The sequence below is a fragment of the Gastrolobium bilobum genome, unplaced genomic scaffold (genome assembly GCF_033153095.1).
Source record: "Gastrolobium bilobum isolate Gb01-03AN ecotype WA unplaced genomic scaffold, APGP_CSIRO_Gbil_v1 utg8959, whole genome shotgun sequence".
NCBI lineage: Eukaryota > Viridiplantae > Streptophyta > Magnoliopsida > Fabales > Fabaceae > Gastrolobium > Gastrolobium bilobum.
Window position 1 is genome coordinate 548,760 of NW_026899316.1, and position 20,607 is coordinate 569,366.

General features: G+C 34.5%; 2 protein-coding genes and 1 long non-coding RNA gene across 4 annotated transcripts; all 3 read right to left on the minus strand.

The window, feature by feature from the left end:
• Nucleotides 1-509: 509 nt before the first annotated feature.
• LOC133289522 (uncharacterized) lies at nucleotides 510-2,001 on the minus strand. Its single transcript, XR_009748498.1, has 4 exons — nucleotides 1,730-2,001; nucleotides 1,356-1,432; nucleotides 1,190-1,256; nucleotides 510-759 (listed from the first exon to the last, which is right to left on the minus strand). It is a non-coding gene; the product is annotated as an uncharacterized LOC133289522 (long non-coding RNA).
• An 883-nt stretch (nucleotides 2,002-2,884) lies between these two features.
• Nucleotides 2,885-5,191, minus strand: LOC133289525 (subtilisin-like protease SBT1.2). Its single transcript, XM_061487497.1, has one exon. The coding sequence runs from the start codon at nucleotides 5,180-5,182 to the stop codon at nucleotides 2,885-2,887; it is 2,298 nt and encodes a 765-aa protein (XP_061343481.1). The 5' UTR covers nucleotides 5,183-5,191.
• Nucleotides 5,192-8,446: 3,255 nt separating this feature from the next.
• LOC133289500 (xyloglucan galactosyltransferase MUR3) lies at nucleotides 8,447-10,625 on the minus strand. 2 transcript variants are annotated; one of them, XM_061487469.1, is made up of 2 exons: nucleotides 10,282-10,625; nucleotides 8,447-10,209 (listed from the first exon to the last, which is right to left on the minus strand). In XM_061487469.1, the coding sequence occupies exons 1-2, from the start codon at nucleotides 10,490-10,492 to the stop codon at nucleotides 8,765-8,767; spliced, it is 1,656 nt and encodes a 551-aa protein (XP_061343453.1). In that variant the 5' UTR covers nucleotides 10,493-10,625; the 3' UTR covers nucleotides 8,447-8,764. The 2 variants fall into 2 exon arrangements, with proteins under 2 accessions (XP_061343453.1, XP_061343452.1); XM_061487468.1 differs by having other exon boundaries at nucleotides 8,447-10,625.
• Between the last annotated feature and the right edge of the window lie 9,982 nt (nucleotides 10,626-20,607).

A 20,607-nucleotide genomic window follows, 5' to 3' on the forward strand; every position in this document is an offset into this window, starting at 1 on the left:
TAAGCCCCACCCTGGGCGCTAAAACGCGAGGGGGCAGTAAGCCACCCAACTTTCTGCAGCAAAGGGCGCTTAAGCGCGAGCCAGGGCGCTCCAGCGCGCAATCCTGGGCGCTTAAGCCCCCACTTGGGCGCTCCAGCGCGAGGAGGCAGAATGCATTGGCACTCGCAGGGGCAGCAGGGCGCTTGGGCGCGCTCCTGGGCGCTTAAGCGCGCTGCCAGGGAATTCCAATTCCCACATTTCTCAAGTCCAAGCCTAGGGGAAAATGCATCCCCATTACATATCCCAATTGTTCATGCCCCAAAACTAAATCCTAGCCTCATCCAACCTCTCCTCATGAGATTAAGCTAGAATTTGGGCAGCATGACCTTTGTTTTCTCATCGTTTACCAGTTTAAACAAAAGGGTACCTAATTGACTTTCAGCCCAACCAATTCAACAACTCAATACATAACAAGCATGCATATATGGAATTTCAAGTAGGCATCATTTACATTACATATCCTTTACAAATCATAGAACTTAGCTTACAAAACACTATGATCATTCCCTTGGCTCCCATCAACAAAAGGTGTAACCAAAGGCATGAGCATAGGCTAAGTTCATTCAATGAATCAAGGCATACAAATGACCAAGGGCTTTCAAAATAAACTCCTATACATGTCAACTACAAAAGGCATGCATAAACTCAAAAGGAATGCCACATCTCATGCATAATCCAGATATGGCCACTTGCCACCAGAGGCTCCTGCAGCATCCTTACCTGAAAGGGGGTCCCCACAACACGGGGTGAGATATACGAATATATCCAGTAAACCAGGGGTCCTTGGAGCATCTCTCCACCCCACAGTTCCATATCAGTGTAATAGCAATAACAATAATAATGCAGTAAATACATATCTATGCAAAGTGCAATACATCTCCAGGAGAAATCCCTCGAGCTCTCAAGCTGTCCTAAGGAAACTCAGATGCAAATAGTCCTACTGGCCAGCTAACTACCAAGTATGATTTACGCATCGTCATGCAACATACCACATAGGGAAACACCATCCTATGCCACACCAAATGCATACACATACGTATAACAAAGCATTACACTATTTCATTGCATTTATATACACTATAATTACCACTACCCTTTCAGGGCTTGGTGGAACAATCAAGGGAATTACACCCAAGGTCCGAAGGCTTACCTCAATGCTTCAGTCAACCTTTGTTCTTCACCAACAGTTTCAGCAATCAACTTTTACAAACATACACCTACACATGGTGTAATGCAATCAACACATTGCATCCAAGAGTATTTCACAATCAACCATCAATTACTCAATTCAAAGCACAACCCAAGTATGAGCTTACCAATTCCAATGAGCTATTCAAGCTCCATAGCTTGCTCCAATGGTTGATCACTCACGGTTGGTCCAAATGTCTCAATCCTAGACATCACAAGGACCCAATCAATCATTCAACTCACTAATTGTTCAACACGCTAGAATACTAACTAATCCAAGCATGAATTTTCCAATATTATGAACAATTATCAAATGATTATCTAGGCTCATTTCCACCGATTAAATGACATTCCTAGCATTTTCCATAACATGCTCTAAGCTCCATTCTTCCTAGAACATAGCTAATTCAACTACATTTCATAAAAATCCCAATTTACTATTCACAAACCCTAACCCATGCAAATTTCAAGGAATCATGAGGTTCAAGGGTTTAAATCTTACCACCAATGGTTGCACAACAATGATGGGAGTGTTCCTCAAGCTCCCATGGAGGTAGAAACTCTCAAAACTCCAAAACCTCACCAATGGCCGAATTTTTGAGAGCCAATATCCCTCTCCACAATGCTCCCCACTCAAAACAAAGCTAGGATTATGAAAGAGGGCGAGATTCTAAGCGATTTGGGCTTTTGAATCACCCAAAACCGTTGGGATTTGCTCTCTCTCTCTCTCTTTCCCTTTTCTTCTTCCCTCTCTTCTCCCTCTCTTCTCTTCTCCTTTCTGGTTCGACGGGTTGGGTGGGAAATGAGGGGTTCTTTTTGGTGTTTTACCACTTAACATTGGTTAAGTGGTAACATGTGGGTATTGGTTCGTCTATCTATTTAACTCCAATGATTTCCAAACTTTACCCAAAAGTCTGGAATATTATTCTAGGAATATTACTATTTTTATTTTTATATTTTGGGCACTTTCGTCAGTACCCATTTATACCCCTTAATTTTCACTGAGTACACTTTTTAACTCCAAAGTGACTCAGATTCATTTTATTAAGCCTTATACTTAATTTCACTCACTAAAACATGTTTAATTAATTAATTACACTAGATTTACTAATTAATTAAGTTGGGCTATTATAAGTGAAGTACTATACTTACATTCATGTAAGTTGTAACTACAATTCACATAAACATATCCCTTGAGTTCCAAATTTTTATTTAAGGAAAATTGCTTGTCCTGCTGATGACTCTTCTGTTATCTCCCTACTTAATAGCTCATTTGTGGGTGTCTATTTACCTTGTGTGATTGAGATTGTAAGAAATTTGACGGATGCAATCTCAAACGTGTCTATTCCTTTTTTAGGTGAAGCAGGACTGGTACATTTCATGTGTTAGAATGAGCAAATGACACATATATTCTGACTCAAAAAATATGTAAAGCAGAGTTTTTTTGACTAAAAGTTGACACAAACAATTTATTTAGGAAATATAAATGGGCTAACTTTTAAGATTCCTTCTCGAGTTTTCTCTACTAAAACTCGTTACACAAAGTTCAGTATAAACTTTGCAAGATATGAAACTATTGGAACCAATAATGATAATAAAATAAGCTCTAAAGAAGACTAGACTAAATAATGACTATAGTCTACTACACTTCTTCATGCTACTTAGACTTCCAAGTCACTGCTATTGGGCTTCTAACCTTGTAAGAACCATTTTGTGAGTGTACCCATGTCAAATGCCCATCTGCAAAGGTCATAATATCATCACCCTTTTTAGCCCTCTTTCTTGATAGAAACCATACACTGTAACTCAAGCTTTGGTTTATTTGTTTAAATACCAGTCTCTTGGGTTTCACTATCACTTTCACTCCTTCAGGTGCCATAACCTCCACTGAGTAGATGGAGTCAGGACTTCCCACATTTGTTAGTCTCCTGCTGAACATCTTTCTCCTCATTCCATCCTTAAAAGTTACTGAGAATGAAGGATAGTTAAGGCTGAATCCTCTATTCATCTGCATGATTGCATGGCAACTAACATTTCTGTGAGTGATACTGAATATTTCTGAACTTGTATATCCAATGCTGCAAAGATGTGTAACATAGTCATCAGGCCTAATGTCATATATAAGTCCTGGATTTAATGCTCTTTGTGGATTCACATTTCCTGCTCCTATGGCAAAAGCATCAGCTGGTTTATCTTCATCTAGAATTGGACTTCCTGTGTGGTCAGTTATCTCAGCTGTTGTCATGATTGCAGATTTGATAGCTGCAGGGGTCCAACTAGGGTGAGCTGAACGAATAAGAGCAGCAATTCCACTAATATGAGGACATGCCATTGAGGTACCAGACATGACAGAGAAATTCACTCTTCTAGAATCCTCTGGAAGACCTGTAGGACCAAGGTTCTGAGGCCATGCAGCAATGATGTTCACTCCTGGAGCTATAACATCTGGTTTGAGGATTGAAGGGTTTGAAAAACTTGGTCCTCTACCTGAAAATCTTGCTACTGCTGGAGCTCTAGACTTCCCTATTACAGTTCCTCCAAATTCAATTCGAGCAAGAGGCCTCGTTGTAGAGTTTATGTAAGCTTTCAAGGTGACTGATTCATCAAATCCTAACAAAGTTGCTGGCAAGACATGAACATCAACTGAATCCTCTTCCAAGTTTAGCTCTGTGTTTGCCAAGATCATAGCAGCACCACCAGCCTCCTTCACAACTTGGCCTTTTTCTGCTCTTCCATTGATACCTCGATCACAGACCACCATTTTGCCTTGAACTTTGTCCCTTGGAAGAGACCCTCTAAGGCAAAATTGACTCTCCATTTCTCCATGAGTCAAATAAACCAGCTCAAGTTCTTTGTCATTGCTCATTATTCTGTTCATTGGGTACATGGATTCTCCATAGAGAACTTGTCCATTACCCATGCGAACTAAAGCTGGGAATTTCCTATCTAGTGTGCTTGCACCAACAGTAGCAATCCAAGGAGCTTCATTGGCAACAGACATTGCTATTGGGCCATTGTTTCCTGCAGCACATATAACTGAAATCCCATGCTCCATTGCTCTAAAGCTACCAATGGCAATACTATCATCATAAAGAGGCACTGGGAAGCCACCAAGAGACAATGATAGAATGTCCACACCATCTCTGATTGCCACATCCAATGCAGCCATGATATCAGAGTTATAGCAGCCATTGAACCAGCAAACTTTGTAGATTGCAATGTGAGCACCAGGAGCCATTCCTCTTGCCACACCAGCTGCATAACCAAAAACACTTGCCATTGGCACTGCAACTCCACCAGCTGTGGAAGAAGTGTGTGTGCCATGTCCAGATGAGTCTCTTGGAGAGAGATATTCTGGAATTCTTGAAGGTGATACTGCAAAATGGCCTTTGGTAAAGTACCTTGCACCAATGAGTTTTCTGTTACAATTGGAAGAGTTAAAGGCTTGTCCTGCTTGGCATTTACCCTTCCATTTCTTGGGAATTGGAGGCATTCCGTGATCATTGAAGCTAGGACTCTCTGGCCACACTCCAGTATCAAGCACCCCAATTATGGTTCCCCTGCCAAATCCAGATTGAAACCAACCATTTTCTCTTGCGGGGTTTAATCCCAAGAACTTGTAAGAATATGTGGTCTGAATCTGGAGCTTTTGGTCTGGCCTAATTGAGATAACATCAGGTAACTTTTGTAGGTACTCAAGCTCAGACTCAGTTAGCTGAGCTGCAAAACCGTCCATGGCTGAACGGTAAGAATAGAGGAGGCGTGAAGAAGGGTCCTCATCTGAGGAAATGGTTTGTTGTATAAATGAAAGATGCCATTTGAGTTTGGAGGTGAAGATAGAGCTGGTTATGGCATGAGGGTGTAGCTGAACTATGTAAGTTTGAAGAGTTTTTGCATGGGTGGTAAGAGTGAGGAGGAAAAGGGTGAAGAAAAAGAGTTGAATTTTGGATTCCATTGGTTGTAGTAGTAGTAGTAGGAGGAGGAGAATGTGTTGGTTGGTGATGTGGGGTGCATGATCTCTTGGAGGGGTATTTGAAGGTGTTGGGAAGAATTCAAAACTGAACTAGGTAAGCGTTCTTGGTCTCTCAGTGAGGAATATGAAGCTCGTGAAATATAAGAGCTCTTCATCACGAGGATCCTTTGTTGAGAGAGAGAGAGAGAGAACAGGGAAACTGAAATTGACTTGGAATTGAGGAGCTGAGTAGATTGCTGTAAGTGTCACGAGATGTTTTACTTAGCTTTAATAGAAGACTTAAGGAACCGTTAGTTTCAAATTCTGTGAAATCTTTGTTTTTTTAGTTCTCACTTTGGTATCACTGGTATGTTCAACCTCTATCACTGAAATGATACTCTAATCCTTGTTTTTTGTTTTTACTCTTTCCTTTTACATTATTTTTTGATAGCAAAAAGGGAGAAAGAAAAACTCACATTCTCCATTTTTTATCCCATTCTCTCTTGCTTTTCCTTATAAAAAGTTAGTTTAATCATTAATGTAAAAGAGAAATATAAAAATTCAAGTATACAAATAATATTGCTTACTCGAAAAAACATTTATCTTTCAATTTACCATTCAATCATTCAACGTTTGTTCGACTCTGCATTCATTTATTAAACAAGTACGCTCTAGATTTGCTATGTATGGCTCCCTCTCCTCTGCCTCTCGTGCGGGGTGTACTAATAATGGTCGGTATTATGGAGTTTATCAATAAAAATTTCAAATTTTAGAGTAAATGATATATCCTCACGTTTGTGCATGCTACAATTGTTCGTTGAGACAACTTTTGAATTAATGTCCATTTTTTCATGCATGAAGGAATTGTTACATAATCATTACCTAAATTAATATTCTCTCTCTAGTTGCATGTAAATGATGATATATGATAACTATGATTTTTGACATGTTAAAAGTAGCATAGCTTTTGTCTAAAACTGTCCACTTTGTACAAGAGAGGCTTCAGATAAAGATTCACTTTATTGAGTTTGTTCTAAGTCAGGTATTCAGAAAATCCATGATTGGGAAATCGGTAATACAAGCCAAGAGTTCACAACGAGGCCTCAATTTGTGGTTTATAAAACAGGAAAGTAACCTTAATATATAGACTTCAAAAGTAATGTTTCAATGCACATAATAATCATTAACAAAGGTAAATAATAAAGACTAGAGAGCTAGATCAATTAATGCAGAACTGACTGTTATGAAGAGGCATTGGCGTTACGTTAGCCCCTCATGGATTACATGAGGGCTAGCGATTTTCTTTTGCCAAGGCTCTGCTACATGCCAGAGGTCCAGCTCAAAACACAGCAATTCATGCTTCTTTTATTCAACCGTTTTTGTCAAGGGATACATGAGTATCCAACCTATTGGTCTTCTAGCATCTAAAGCCTAAAAAACAGTGTTTGTGGTGGGTCCTCGACGAGAAAGTAACTAGCAAAGCAACAAAAAATTTCTACTCGTCGTTTTCATTGTCCCTACCCAGAATGAAGTTGCTGATGTCAATTTACTTTTCTTATTTCCAATGGTTTTTCATTAGAAATAGTATTATCCAATGACATGGTATGGCAGCTTTATCCGACCTTTGGGGCTAGTATCCCGGTAACCTTCCCCACCCCACTTCCCTCGACCAGAAAATTGTAACTTCACTTTTGCATCCTGTCAAATTATTCATAGGAAATACAAAATTGAGATGATTTTAAAGGATGTAAAATTGTGTCATTCTAACGGAAGTAAAATTATGTCATTTTAAGTGAAAGAAAAAGATAAATAAAGAGAGAGAGAATATACAAAAAAAGTTAAAGGTATGGATCCCATCTCTTTATGAAAATAAAATGACACAAATTATATCATTTAAAAGGACAAACGCTTTTCTCTACAAAATAACATGCACATAATTTGAATTCCTTAGCGTCAAGGTTAAAGAGCCAAAGAATTAGATATTGACATCAAATTACAGATGATTATACTAATCATATAAAATTATTGTCTATAAATAAAGATAGGGTTCGCTTTTTCTGCAATTATTACAGATAAGTTATTTGTAGTAAACCCAATACGACGTCGTTTTGGGCGAAAATCATAGTATTTTTGTTATTTTAATTTATTTCAGGATTATAATAGTCTTTATATTTATAATTTTTTAAGATTTTCATACCAAAATGACGTAGTTTTGAAAATAAATGCAGATAACTTATCTGCAGTAATTGCAGAAACATTTTTTCCATAAAGATATGTATAATTAATTATGATTTTGTTAGTATTGCACTAAATTTGCGCACCTTTCTTAAAATCACTTTCTACATAGGTTCTCTATCATTTCTTCTATTGCATGGTGTATAACATCACCCTGTACAGCAATGAACGAAGACGACAAAAGGAAGGAAAGGAAACGCAGACTCAAGACAGGCAGATAAGGTTTTCTTAAATCAACTAGACAGGACAAACAGAATGCTAACACTGCCAAATGCTCACTGCTCAGCATTGCCATGTAAGCAAATCCATCACAGTATGATATCCCACCCAGAGTCATTCCAAAAAATTGACAAAGATTTATCTGTGAAGAAACTCCTGGCATTTATCTCAAAAGAGGATTAATCTCAACATCATTGAAGTTCACTTCTCATATCCAAAGAAAGAAATGAACTCTTAATTTCTCTGATAATTCTATGGCTATTTCTTTTTGGTACCTTCAATTGTTCCCGGTCAATAATAGGGGAATGTTGCTAGCTGAACAGATATCACAACAAAAGAAATCACAAAATTCTCATCAATTTAATGAATCAAAGGGGTATATTTCACTGTGCCCAAAGTATTTTTTGGACCAAAATGAAAACAACAGAAACATGAATCATATAAACCAGAAGTAACAATTGTCAAAGAAACAGCCAATAATTTTAGGTAGTTACATGCTATAACTAGCTGCACAAGGCAACCAATTCAACAGGTGCATGCCTGAACAGTAAACAAATGTCACTCAAACTCACTGTGCATGTATGATTTTAGCTATAAAAAAATAGGCAAACAATCAAACAAATGGAAAAAAAAGAGAAACATTTATTTTCACGATCTTCAAATAGAATGTTGGCCACGATTCAATAAGGTCACTAAAACATACCCAAGCAGCCCTAATGCAGCTGCCAAATGATATAGACCAATCAAGGGAACACTTGAAATGATCATTAACCATAAATTTGTTTACATTTCCTATATGAATCAAGTGGACAAAAATATTGTATCAAAGGAATTATTAAACGTTGGAAAATACATCTACGAACCACTAAGGAGAATAAATAATGCAGAAATCAGAAGAAGAAAAATCTATATAACAAAACTGTAGAAAGCAGAGAATATCTATCCAAGCTGGGGGGTTTCAACGAAGGGAAGCCTGCTCAATAAATCGAATACAAGTTCTGCTGCATGTTCATAGCAGGACCCCGGCAATAATTATTTTACAGCAGTAATTCTTCCCTAATTCGGGGAAATCATTTGAGTCTGCTTTAAACCACATTTCAGAAACCTGCAGGTGCAATTTTTACCTCCTCTTCATGAAACATGATTTCTTTGCTCATTTTTCCAAGAATTTTTTGCAGCTTCAGCAGAGGAATCACTGGAATCTCCATTTCCATCCTTCGGTTTGGAGAAGAAAGGATCCCATTCATGAGGTCCGACCTCACGTTGTCCCTCCTCCAACAATGCATATTTCCAACTGTTTTCCTCAATGAAGTTTTCATCAGTACGACCTTCAATAATATCCTTCCTCAAATTGGTAACCTTGTCAATCAATGCTTGAACAGAAACATCAAATGCATCTTTAAGAGTTTCTAATTTAGAGCGAGGATCTGCGTATACTAGTTTTGGAATGAGACTAATGACCTCCTCTCTCATTATCTTCACTTGCTCCGGAGGTATCTGACTCAGCCTCTCCTCTATAGTAACATTCCTCTTACGAATATCGTCCTCGGGAATGAAGACAGAATACTTGGCATAATCCTTAGGAAGATGCCAAGTATACTGTGTATATGCTGAACCTGGATGGAAGAAGACAGGTATACAACCGGCCAACATTGAATCAAAAGCAGATCTTCTAGTGTACGAATCACCCTGAGGTTGAAGGCAGAAAAGGGAGCTCTGAAACATCTGCATTATGCTGCTGGGAGAATGACACTTGCTTTCACCAAAATCACACTCCAACAGCTTACCAACCTTTGAACTCTTGCATTGGTCAATTATCTGTCCCCTGATTGATTTGGGGTTGTCAGGACGTGGAGCTCCAGCAAAGGAGAAAAGCCACCTCCTCTCTAACCTCCTCATCCTCTCCTGCCAAACAAACACATCATCATCTTTTGCAGGGTGAAAGTATGTAGGATAAGGAATCCCAAAATCATTGGCATTCCAGGGACTTGATTCCACCACAAGCATGGACATATTCTTAGCAGCAGGCAAAAACAGAAGCTTGTTTCCCCAATCCGATTCTTGCTCAGATAATCTCCTGAAATCCCATGTTATCCTCCCTGCAACAAGAAAATGGTCTTTCCCATTCATAATGCTCCACTCGGGCCTCTTCATGAGCCAATCAACCAGATCAAGCGAAGCTGCATCCCTCATTGAGATATTATAACCCCAAAGATAACGTGCAATGTCAAAGCCAGCATAGAAGGGCACAAATATAGCAGCAGCAATAGATGAATCACGAGTCAAACACTCATACTGCTTCATCCTGTTACTGAATATCACATCAACAGCAAACTGATTGGTGGCATACCACCCAGTATCAGAGAAGACACCATCCACATTCTCAAGTGGTGGACCAAGGCCAGCATTGGTGGTGAACTTGCACATGTTGGTCCAAAGACTCAAACTTTTACACTCCTTCAACATATCTTCATTGAACCTGGAGGGAAGATCATGCACATAAATATACCTTCCCCCACATGGATCACTCTTGTTCTCAGCAGTTCTAAGTGCTCTCATAAAGGGGAAATTATTTACTGGAGGGGTTTGCACCTGCACCTCCACCTGCACCTGTTCCTCAGGGAACCCAAATTTCTTCCTTGGAGGACTCTGGAATAGCGGTTCAGGGGTTTCAAAATTGATTGGAACTTGGTTTAACTTGTTGGGTTGATCACCAAGAACAACGAAATGGAAGTACAAGAGCAACAACCAGAAGAATGCAGAGAGTGATGCAAGGAAGCAGATCCGTGAATTCTGATTCTTCACTGTTCCTTTCTCCATTTGATCCGGTAGAACGCCCGCCACTTGGCGCCGTCTCATTTCATTCCAATCGCGAGCTCGATTGAACAATCGCGAAATTCCCAATTCATGGGATCAATCAAAACCCTAGAACTAAGGAAGGGTATTAATAAACAACGAGGAAAAAAGGAGGGGGAATCACGAGGAAGTAGTAGAATGGGATAAATCAAACGTGGTTTGTAGCAAAGTTGCGAGTTTTAGACAAATCGAGATTGGATCAAGAAGAAGGAATATAGGTAAGAGAGATTGAGAATTTGGAAGGAAAACGAGAAAAAATGAACGAGAGAGACGGGGTGCACGTTAGCAACGTGCGCGCGCTGGCAACTGTCGCTTGTCGGTGGCCTCTTATATTCTGACATCTGGTGTCACGTGTCGGTTTTGCATAAATGTAATACACTACATTACACTGCACTCTTCTGCGTTACATTTTAATTTTACTCATTTTTAGTAATTATTTATGAAGGAGATTATATTTATTATTGTTTTTTATTATTAACTTTATTATTATTGAATCAAACTTAATATTATTTTGTAATTGTTAATTTAATTCTGATCAAACGAAAATAAAGTTGATAATAAAAGAAAATAAGAAAAAATGATTATCCCATTAATCAAAATCAAATTAAGGACTCAATTTAACCGTTTTGATCAATGAAATAAAAAAATGGTAAAAAATCGTAAGAAAAGAGAGATTGTGAATATAATGGACCTGCCCGAATCGAATTAGTTGCGAAGCAATGAACTGATTGACATATTTTCCTTCCCTTTTAATTTCAAAGTTTTCGAATAACAATGCATATCGTATATCATTTGGACGATTTTTTTGTATCATGTACCGAAAATTATATCGAATAATAAAATACAAAAATATAATAAAAAATAATTTAAAAATATATATTAAATTATTTATTTAGTTATTTCCTTTATTAATGTAGATTTTTTAGATTGATTTTTGATTTAAACTCAAAAAATAAATCTTTATTTCTTTTTATTTTATATTAAAAATATAAAACAAATTTGTAGCGTATATTACACTATACGTATTGCATTGTCCGATACAAACCTCTTTTCGGTACATCCCACGATATATATAGCTGCACTTGTGAATCGTATTGTACGAATATAATGGTCTGTTAGGATGTCTCAGCTGCATACATCACTGTACTTTCACTTTGTAATTTATAAGGAATATTACATGTTTCCTTATATATATGTTTTCTCTTTATGCATCGTCAGTGAGAAATAAGATGGAAAGAAGTTAATGTTATTTAATTAATACATATTGATGATAATAACAGTAAAGAAAATTATATAAACATCTACCAACATTACTTTATAGATAATGTTACGTCAGATACAAAAAGGAGTTACTTTACATAGGTCCTACAGTCTACTAAATATTACACCACTTCAGTTTATATCATACATACTGTCATCACATAATTATACAATACAAAAGTCTTATCTTAATCTAGTCTATAGGTGTAGGTCTCCACACTATCAGCATAGAATATCGAAACAGCTCCTTGATTTTCTACTGATATAAAACTCCATACGGTCCTCATAAGAGTAAATATTGATACTCCATCCTTCACCTGCTTAGCTTAGAGTAGGCATTATGATTTTCTGAAAAGGTTAGCACAAAACAAACACACGTGAGAAAATTCTCAGTAATATTGAGGTTTTCTAACTATAACCATTTCCAGCCGTAATAACGGAAAATACCATTCTCTCAGATAATTTAATAAAAATAAAATAATATAATAAATAATACATTGTGTAATATTTAACTGAAGCTAGATAATTTCCTAACTTTGTGGTCTTCTGCATATGAAAGATTTATTGTGGTGGAGCTCAAACCACGATAAGTCGTCTCTTACCCTATAATTGTCTGAACCCAAACTCTATGGTTCAGTTCATAGCAGTCTTCATCAGTTAAATTTACATATTCTCTTTATAATTATTTGGTACCAAATAACGAATCAAATTAACAATCAGAAGACAAATTTAAAAGAAAATAGAGAAAATGTAGAAGAATGAAATCAAAAACTAAACTACTGTAACAAGTAAAATCAAGGAATATTAAAAGAGAAGAATTTAACAAAACGACAGTAGCATAAAAATTCATATCACTTGAAAATAAGAAGGAAAATGAGAGAATATATAAAGAATAGAGTTCGGTAAGATGACAGAAGTATTAAACTTAAACATCGTTTTCCCAACATGTTTGAAAAGGACACGAGAGAATGTTTTTTTTTTGGAGTTACCCAACCCTAATTACCTCTTTGAGGCGAGTTGGCTCCCCCCGGTATCCCCACAAGCTTCGACTCTTTGAGCCGGTTATGAGACTAATCCGGAGTGCGGGGGTCAGTGATGGCTAAAGGTTCAGCCCTCTCCCCAAGAATGCATTCAGCGGGAATCGAACACATGTCCAACCCCACTAACTCAGCGCCAAGGAACCAACTGAGCTGCACTCATTAGGTCGAGAGAATGTTTTTAAACCTCTCAATATTACCTTCTGTTTCGTCGCTTTTCTTCTTTTCTTTTTCTGTTGATCTCTCTTTCTCTTTCACTTCTTATTGATCTCTCTTTTTTTCTTCTCACCGTTCTCTCTTTCTTCCTATGTACAACGATGTATATATATAAAGAAACTTGCTTACGTTATATTTCGTTAGATTCGAACGTAACTAGTAACTAAGTAATCATTACTATTCAAATAATAACTAACCACGTAATACATTTCTAGAAAGATTCTCGTAAACGTTTATCAGCTGCTTCCACGTTACCTGTTTACGTAATAAATTTTATTTAGTTTCTGTAATATATTTATACATAATTTTACTTTTTTATCAATTATCATATTATTATTAGTATTATTTATTTTATTATTAATATATTATATATTATATACATTTATCTTAATATTTAATTACTTATTTCTTTTTATTATTATTATTATTATCATTATTATTATTATTATTATTTTACATATACGTAAACATATATATATATATATATATATATATATATATATATATATATATATATACGTTTACGCGCTTCGCGTTAAATTGACGCGAACGGCGTCTACATATATCCTCGTCTGATACATATCCACGCCCTTCGCGTAAGAATTGACGCAACTGGCGCCAATTTTGTTACTCTTAGCGCTACCGGTGTCGTTCTAGTAATTTTTTTTTTTCTGGTTACTTTGGCGCCACTTGCGTCAATTTTTTTTTTTAATTTTGAATATTACACACTTGACACCTATCGTTAACAAGAAATGGCTCGTTGCCCGATACTGATAATTATGTTTAAATTAGTTCTTATTATGATGACATGTGGCATCTTCACACCATCCTATGTTCAAGCAGCGATTAACTTCTCGTTTTTAAATCTCTTGTACTGCTATAAGGTATACTTACGGCATGTTTAATACATAATATAGAATAAAGTCTGATAGTATAAGATTTGATTGTATAAGACCTGATTAAATTTTAATATAATTAAGTGTTTGACATGGTATAAGATAATATTATCTTGTTTTTAGTAATGAATGTATAATTTTATATAGGATAAAAATAAATATTTTTGACAAAAAAACCTTTTAATTTTTTTATATAATTCTTTCAAATATGTCATATGATATTAATTTTTATAGAAATCTATTGATTAATGTGTTCAAAAAATATATTAAATTTTATAAAAATAAAAATCTTCAATATTTAAAAAATTTATATATTGAAAAATTATTTTTTATTTTAATATATTAATATTAAAATAATATATTAATTCTTGAGAAGTGCACTGATTAATACATCAAACCCTTATCAAGCCTAATCTCCCCTAAGCTTGATTAAGTTATACATCATTTTGATGTATAAAGGGAGCCTACTGTATAAACTTATATTATATGATGTTCATAATAAAAAATATTATAACGTACAATATAAACTTATACTATCAGACTTTATACGTTATACCAAACACGCCATTATCAGCTAAAGAGAGGATTTAGATTTATTGTAGGATATTAAGGGATTAAAGTGAATATATAAATTTAAAATAATACTTACTTCATTTTATTACGAACGTAATACTTACACAATGTATGATACATCTTATTGGATTAAATTTAAAATAATAATTATTAATAAAAAAATTTGGTAAACAATTATTAATAAATTTAATTCAAATATAAATTCATATTAATATTTGAATTAACATTTCTCAAATATTGATATAAATTTAATTCAAATATAAATTCACAAAATATTTAATCTTTTGAGAAATGTTGCGACCTATTTTGTCTTATAATTTTTTTATAATTATTTTTATATTATTAAATAATCAAAATGAAATCAATGATTAATAAATAATATTAAATAAAAAATTATTAATTTGATTTTATCATATGATAAAAAATAATTATAAAAAATTAAAAGGTGAAATAGAGTCTTAAGTATAAATTCCCTGTACTATATGGGTCATGTTGCACTCTCTTCTGGTTACTAAAATGTTTTTTTTCTTCTAAAATCAATAATGCTGCATTAGCCCTAGCCCCTAGGATTCATATTAAGAATCTTTTCCATATATCACAGGCCGAACGCGCCTGAGAAAGGGGACAAGTGGCTAGATTAATACACCATACATTAAAAGTAGTTCCGCTCCACTAATCACTCTCTTGAAATTCACACATCAAAACCAAGAGCCGATGAAATGACACATCATGCTCACTAACAATTCCTTCAATTACGCCTATAATTTAGGTCTGCTTAAAATCCATGGACCATGAGACCTTAGACGTAGTTAGATGCTTCCTCCAACCTACATCAAAAGTTTTCTTTCCTATTGGCTAAAGAGTCATTCATACGATTGTCCCATTTAAATTGATGAAAAATCTCACATTTATTATCCCAAAAAAATAATAAAAAATCTCACATTTAAGTTTATTTGGGAGTGTTGAGAGCAAATAAAGCAAGAGAAATCCACGTCAATTACTGCACATATTTTATCATCTTAAAAAAATTAAAATAAAGTCAAAATCAATAACAAAAAATATATAAGGTATGTTTGATTTTTGTTTTTTAATTCTCAGAAAAAAATATATTTGTTTTGTAAAAATAATTCTAAAAAATATAATTATTTTTTAGTTTTTAAAATTAGATTTAGAGAATATATTTTATTTGTTTCTATTTTGTGTTTTAAATTAAAAAAAATACAGAAAACTTTCATTTCATTGACTATTGTACAAAATAATTTTAAGAAAAAAAAATTACAATCTAACAAGCCCATAGTCTCCAAGAAAAGGTTTGCTTCTAAGCTCTGAACTAGAAATAGGTTGCATTAAAAATAAAATAAAATTGAAAACCACATATGATTATATTGATGTGTTTATAAGTTATAACAGTGGTGGTCGTGGTTTATGTGCATTGAATGTTGAAAAGGAAACTACACCCTTGCATGATGGAACACTGTCTTGCGGTTGGGCTGAATGACTGTGATCTTCATTTCAGAGTGGGTTACCACTAACTCTCTTCAAAACCATACATTCAATACACCACATATAGAATAATTTTATTGATCCATTGTGAGTAAGACTTTTTTTTTTTTTTTTTTTTTGAAATTGATCCTAATTATCTCTTTAAGGCGAATCAGAATCCTCTGATATTTCCACGGGTTCGACTCCTTGAGCCGCCTATGGGACTAATCCAGAGTTCGGGTGCGAGTCCAAGAATTACGGTACTTATGTCATTCCCCATATGATGTTAGTGAGATTCGAATCGAGATCCTCTCCCACCACTCAGTCCCCGTGCTACCAAATGAGCCACCACACTTGGGTTTTGTGAGTAAGACCTTATTAATAATTCTAGATCTCCAATGACAGTTCTTTTTGGTTGAAAACAATGTTGTCTGAATCTTGAGTTTGTTAATCATATAAATCACGATTTCAACATTCTTAAAGTTGACCATGACACTTCAAATTAAAGAAAAGAGAGTATTAATGCAACCATAAGTTAAAGTCAAACATGAACACATAATTGGCATTGGCATATATTGCCCACCCCTCAAAAAAAATAAAAAAATAAATCCCACAGTTAAAAAATCAATTTAGCATACCCTATTTAGAGTGGAATGTTGTAGCACCTGGACTTCAGAAGATAAAAATGACGATTTTAGCTGAGAATATAAACACTAAGAGAAACAGAAGAGCCATAAAAAACAATGTGCAGAGCCAAAATTCAAGCCTATCTCCCCAGCAAAATCTCTTCTTGTATGTTGAATTTCCTTTATCAACATTGAAGTCCTCAAAGTATAAACTGATTCCTGGGTCTCTCATCCTTACCTCACTATCATGCAACACTGAATTTGAGACACCCTGAACGTTGTTGTTAACATAAATGTTGATGCAACAACAATCTTTTGGCTCTCCCTTTGTGCTTCTATGCTGCAAGCGCATTGTTGCACCAACGTTCTTTCCATCCAAGTTGATGTATTCAAACGAGCCATGCTTGAACTTCGAGTCCATGACACAGTCACCACTGAAGATTATTTCTGCTTTCACCCAAAATTAGATTAGATATGCGGAGGTTACCTCATGCTGAAGCAATCCCAATGTTCTCCTGAAATGACTTGAAGTACACTCAAGTGGAAAAGGGGAATCTTGCCCAAACTATTCAAATTATATTGGACCGTTTTCAAACTCACCTAGTTTTAGTTCCCCTCGAATTGATATATAGAGTACATATTAAATAAGGGATTAATGTGTTTGCAGGAGATAATCTTATTTTCTATACACATATAAAAGTATATGGGGTTTATTATTACTTATATTATCTTTTTCTATCTCTTTTCTTCACATGAGCTTCACACACTTTTATTATGTGTGTAGGAGATAAAATTATCTTTTGTAAGAAATAATAATCCCAATTAATAAAGTACAGAATGTAAAGAGACGATTTTGGTGTATGATAGCATTTTTTATTTTTTTTATTTAACTATAAGGGGGATTATATTTACAAACTAAATAGTTTACCAACTCTTACAACCAAATCTTAATTGTTGATTTTTGTCAATCTAACGGATATAATTTACTAGGAATTAATAATTAATTAATAAGTGTGATCCAATAAATTATAACCGTTAGATTGACGGAAATCAACGATTAAGATTTAATTGTAAGAGTTTATAAATTATTTAGTTTGTAAATATAACTGTCATCTTTAACTATTATTGCATTTCAAAGTAACAGATTTCCTCAGCAAAATGTTATGTAGTATATACATCAACACAAATATAGGAGGAGTGTATTGGATTGAGACTTTTATGGTTCATAGATATTCAATTAAGATTTTAAGAGATTGAAAAAAAGTGATGTGATATTCGATTAGGATTTTAAAAGATTATTTTAGAGTCCATCTAAATTTAGTGGTATTCAATCAGGATTTTAAATAAAGGAAAAATAATATTGTGGTATTAAAAAATATGACGACTTTAATGGATTTTCTATTAGTGTGAATTTTGTGAGACTTTTCAATGAAAAATATAAATAGCATATCTCTCTCACAATCTCACCCTAATTCTTGAGATTTCTCTATTGCAGTATCTCATAATCTACCCTAGCCTATGTTCTTTTTTTACTCTAATATATTTTCTCTGGTTTTTGCATTCCTCCTTATGCTATTCTTCTTCATGATTAATTGATGATTTATGTTTGTGTTTGTCGTCTCTAATGATGTGTTCCATTTTATTTTATTTTTGATATATAATCGCAACACTGGTAATACGTTGATTATAAACATATTTAATACCAGTATATTATCGATAAAAATTTCTCAAGACTTTTTATGTAGGCGCACAATGAGAGACAAAATTTTAATATTTATTTGTTGAATAACAAGGAAAAAATTCAATCTTGCTATTGCATAACTTACTTTCGTCACTAAGTTAAAAAAACATATACTTAACAATTAAGCATTCTCGTACCATAATAAATGCAAGTTACTATTTGACAAGACAATGAGCAGAAGAATAATACCCATAGCACAGTACATATGCCAGCTTTTCACTTTATGATCTATTTTTTTTTTTGGTAACAACTTTATGACTTATTAAATTGGGATAAATACATTTACATTTACTATAAATAATTTCATATAATAATTTTAATAAATATTTTTAAAAATATTGATGAAAATGAAATAAAATATTTTAAATGTGAATAACATGCTCCATCACACTAATAGCATGTAAAAGGTATCGCAAAGTTTTAATGAATTTTATGCATATAAATTTTGGGTTTATTTTTTCTGCAGTCAATGCAGATAAATTATCTACATTGAGCCCAAAATGACATCGTTTTGAGACTGAAATCAAGATTTTTTTGTAATTATAATTTATTTCAAGGTTATAATAGTCTTTCTCACTATAAATTTTTCAATCCAAAACGACGTCGTTTTGAGATTGAATGTAGTTAACTTATCTACATTCACTGTAGAATCATTAAAGCCATAAATTTTTGATTTGATTATTTTTCTCAAGAATCATTTTTGATTGTTTGTTAAAAATTCATATGATTTTTTAAAATCTTATAAATTCTATTAAGATCCTTTAAAATTTAATCTTATAAAATCTTGATTGTAAATTTTTTTTTTAAAAAAATAAAATCTTTAAAATCACTACAATTCTAGATAATCTTTTAAAAGAATTAAGGGGTTAAAAAGGGTATTTATGTAGGAAATCTTAGATTTATGCGGAAGCGGTTTAGGACCTAGTACATTGGTATGCTTACCGAATCATCCTTGTTTCACAATTACCTCTCGGTGCGCAGGTCTCGTGTAGAATCTTCCCTTGTAGGATTCCTCTTCACGAACAACTCACCTCAGCGCCGCAGCACGAACAACCTCCTTGAAGCTGGACTGTGGCAAATCTTCCAAACTATCTCTCGAGGAGGAAGGGGAAGTGTGTGGGCACTGATTAGATTCAGAGCTTGCCTCTTTCTCACAAAAAGGACCTTAGAGGCTGATGACTTAAGAGGTACTATTTATATGGGTTCCAAGAAACCCTAGCTCATTGGGCTCTAGGTTCCTTGGGCTCTTCTCATACTAATAACCCATTTGGGCTTTAGTAAAAGAGCAAACCCAACAATCTCCCACTTGCTCTTTTGGATACAAACTTGAGTCGTAAAACCCAAGATCATGTAACCCATAAGTCATCATCTATCCGAAAAATACCCCATCCCTTGTCTCAAGCTAGCTTGGGGATCTACCATCTGTTATTAATAAAGGCTCCTGATAATCAACGAATGATTATCTAATTCAGTGCTACTCCACTAAAAGCCCGAACTTGAACTCCAAGATTAACAACACTTATAACATTAATATGCATCGCCCCTTTGTAGAATGTCTATAATTGATTGACAAGTTTTCTGTAACGCAATCAATTATTTATTCCCTTGACTATGATAGTTTCTCTAATGGATTAGATGCACTGGCCAGTGTCTTTAATATCCAAGTACCGAAACATATCAAGGGGACATATCCTACAAATTCCATGTTGTTTATCTCATAAATACCGATAATCAAATAATCTCACTCCCAAAATACCGAGTTATTGGCCGTCAATAGATCGAACCTCACCCGTTGGTAAATCAAAGAATGAAAACTATTTGATTACTTATTTATAATAAACTCAGGATTAAGAGCAATCACATAACTATAGTTAACTGGAGATTTGATACCTTGTGACAGAAAAACAACCTTAATCAAATCTCTCCTTGATCCTTTCAATGTGAATGTTAATTCACACCAATATTTTACAATGATTCGGACAAAATCATTTCATGAAATATTGCAGCCTGAATAAAGTGCCCAACTTTATTTAGCGGCTGTGACTCCATTCATCAATTGTGAGAACCTATGATCATGTCCTCCATGAACGTATCCATATGATCATATACTCCACAATTTGATCCGGACCTTTATGTTTGTAAATAGTGCGCAAAATAAATAAATAAAACCTTATTTATGAAATTCAGAAAATTATTTTATTGTTTCATCGTCTTACTCCAAGAGCGCAATGAAACCAATAACTCTCACTTGCTTAATGCAAGTCTGGGATCCTCCTAAGACCCAAAG

Excerpts from the sequence above, each read along its gene's own strand:
- LOC133289500 (XM_061487468.1), bottom strand. The coding sequence starts at position 10,492 with ATGAGACGGCGCCAAGTGGCGGGCGTTCTACCGGATCAAATGGAGAAA.
- LOC133289525 (XM_061487497.1), bottom strand. The coding sequence starts at position 5,182 with ATGGAATCCAAAATTCAACTCTTTTTCTTCACCCTTTTCCTCCTCACT.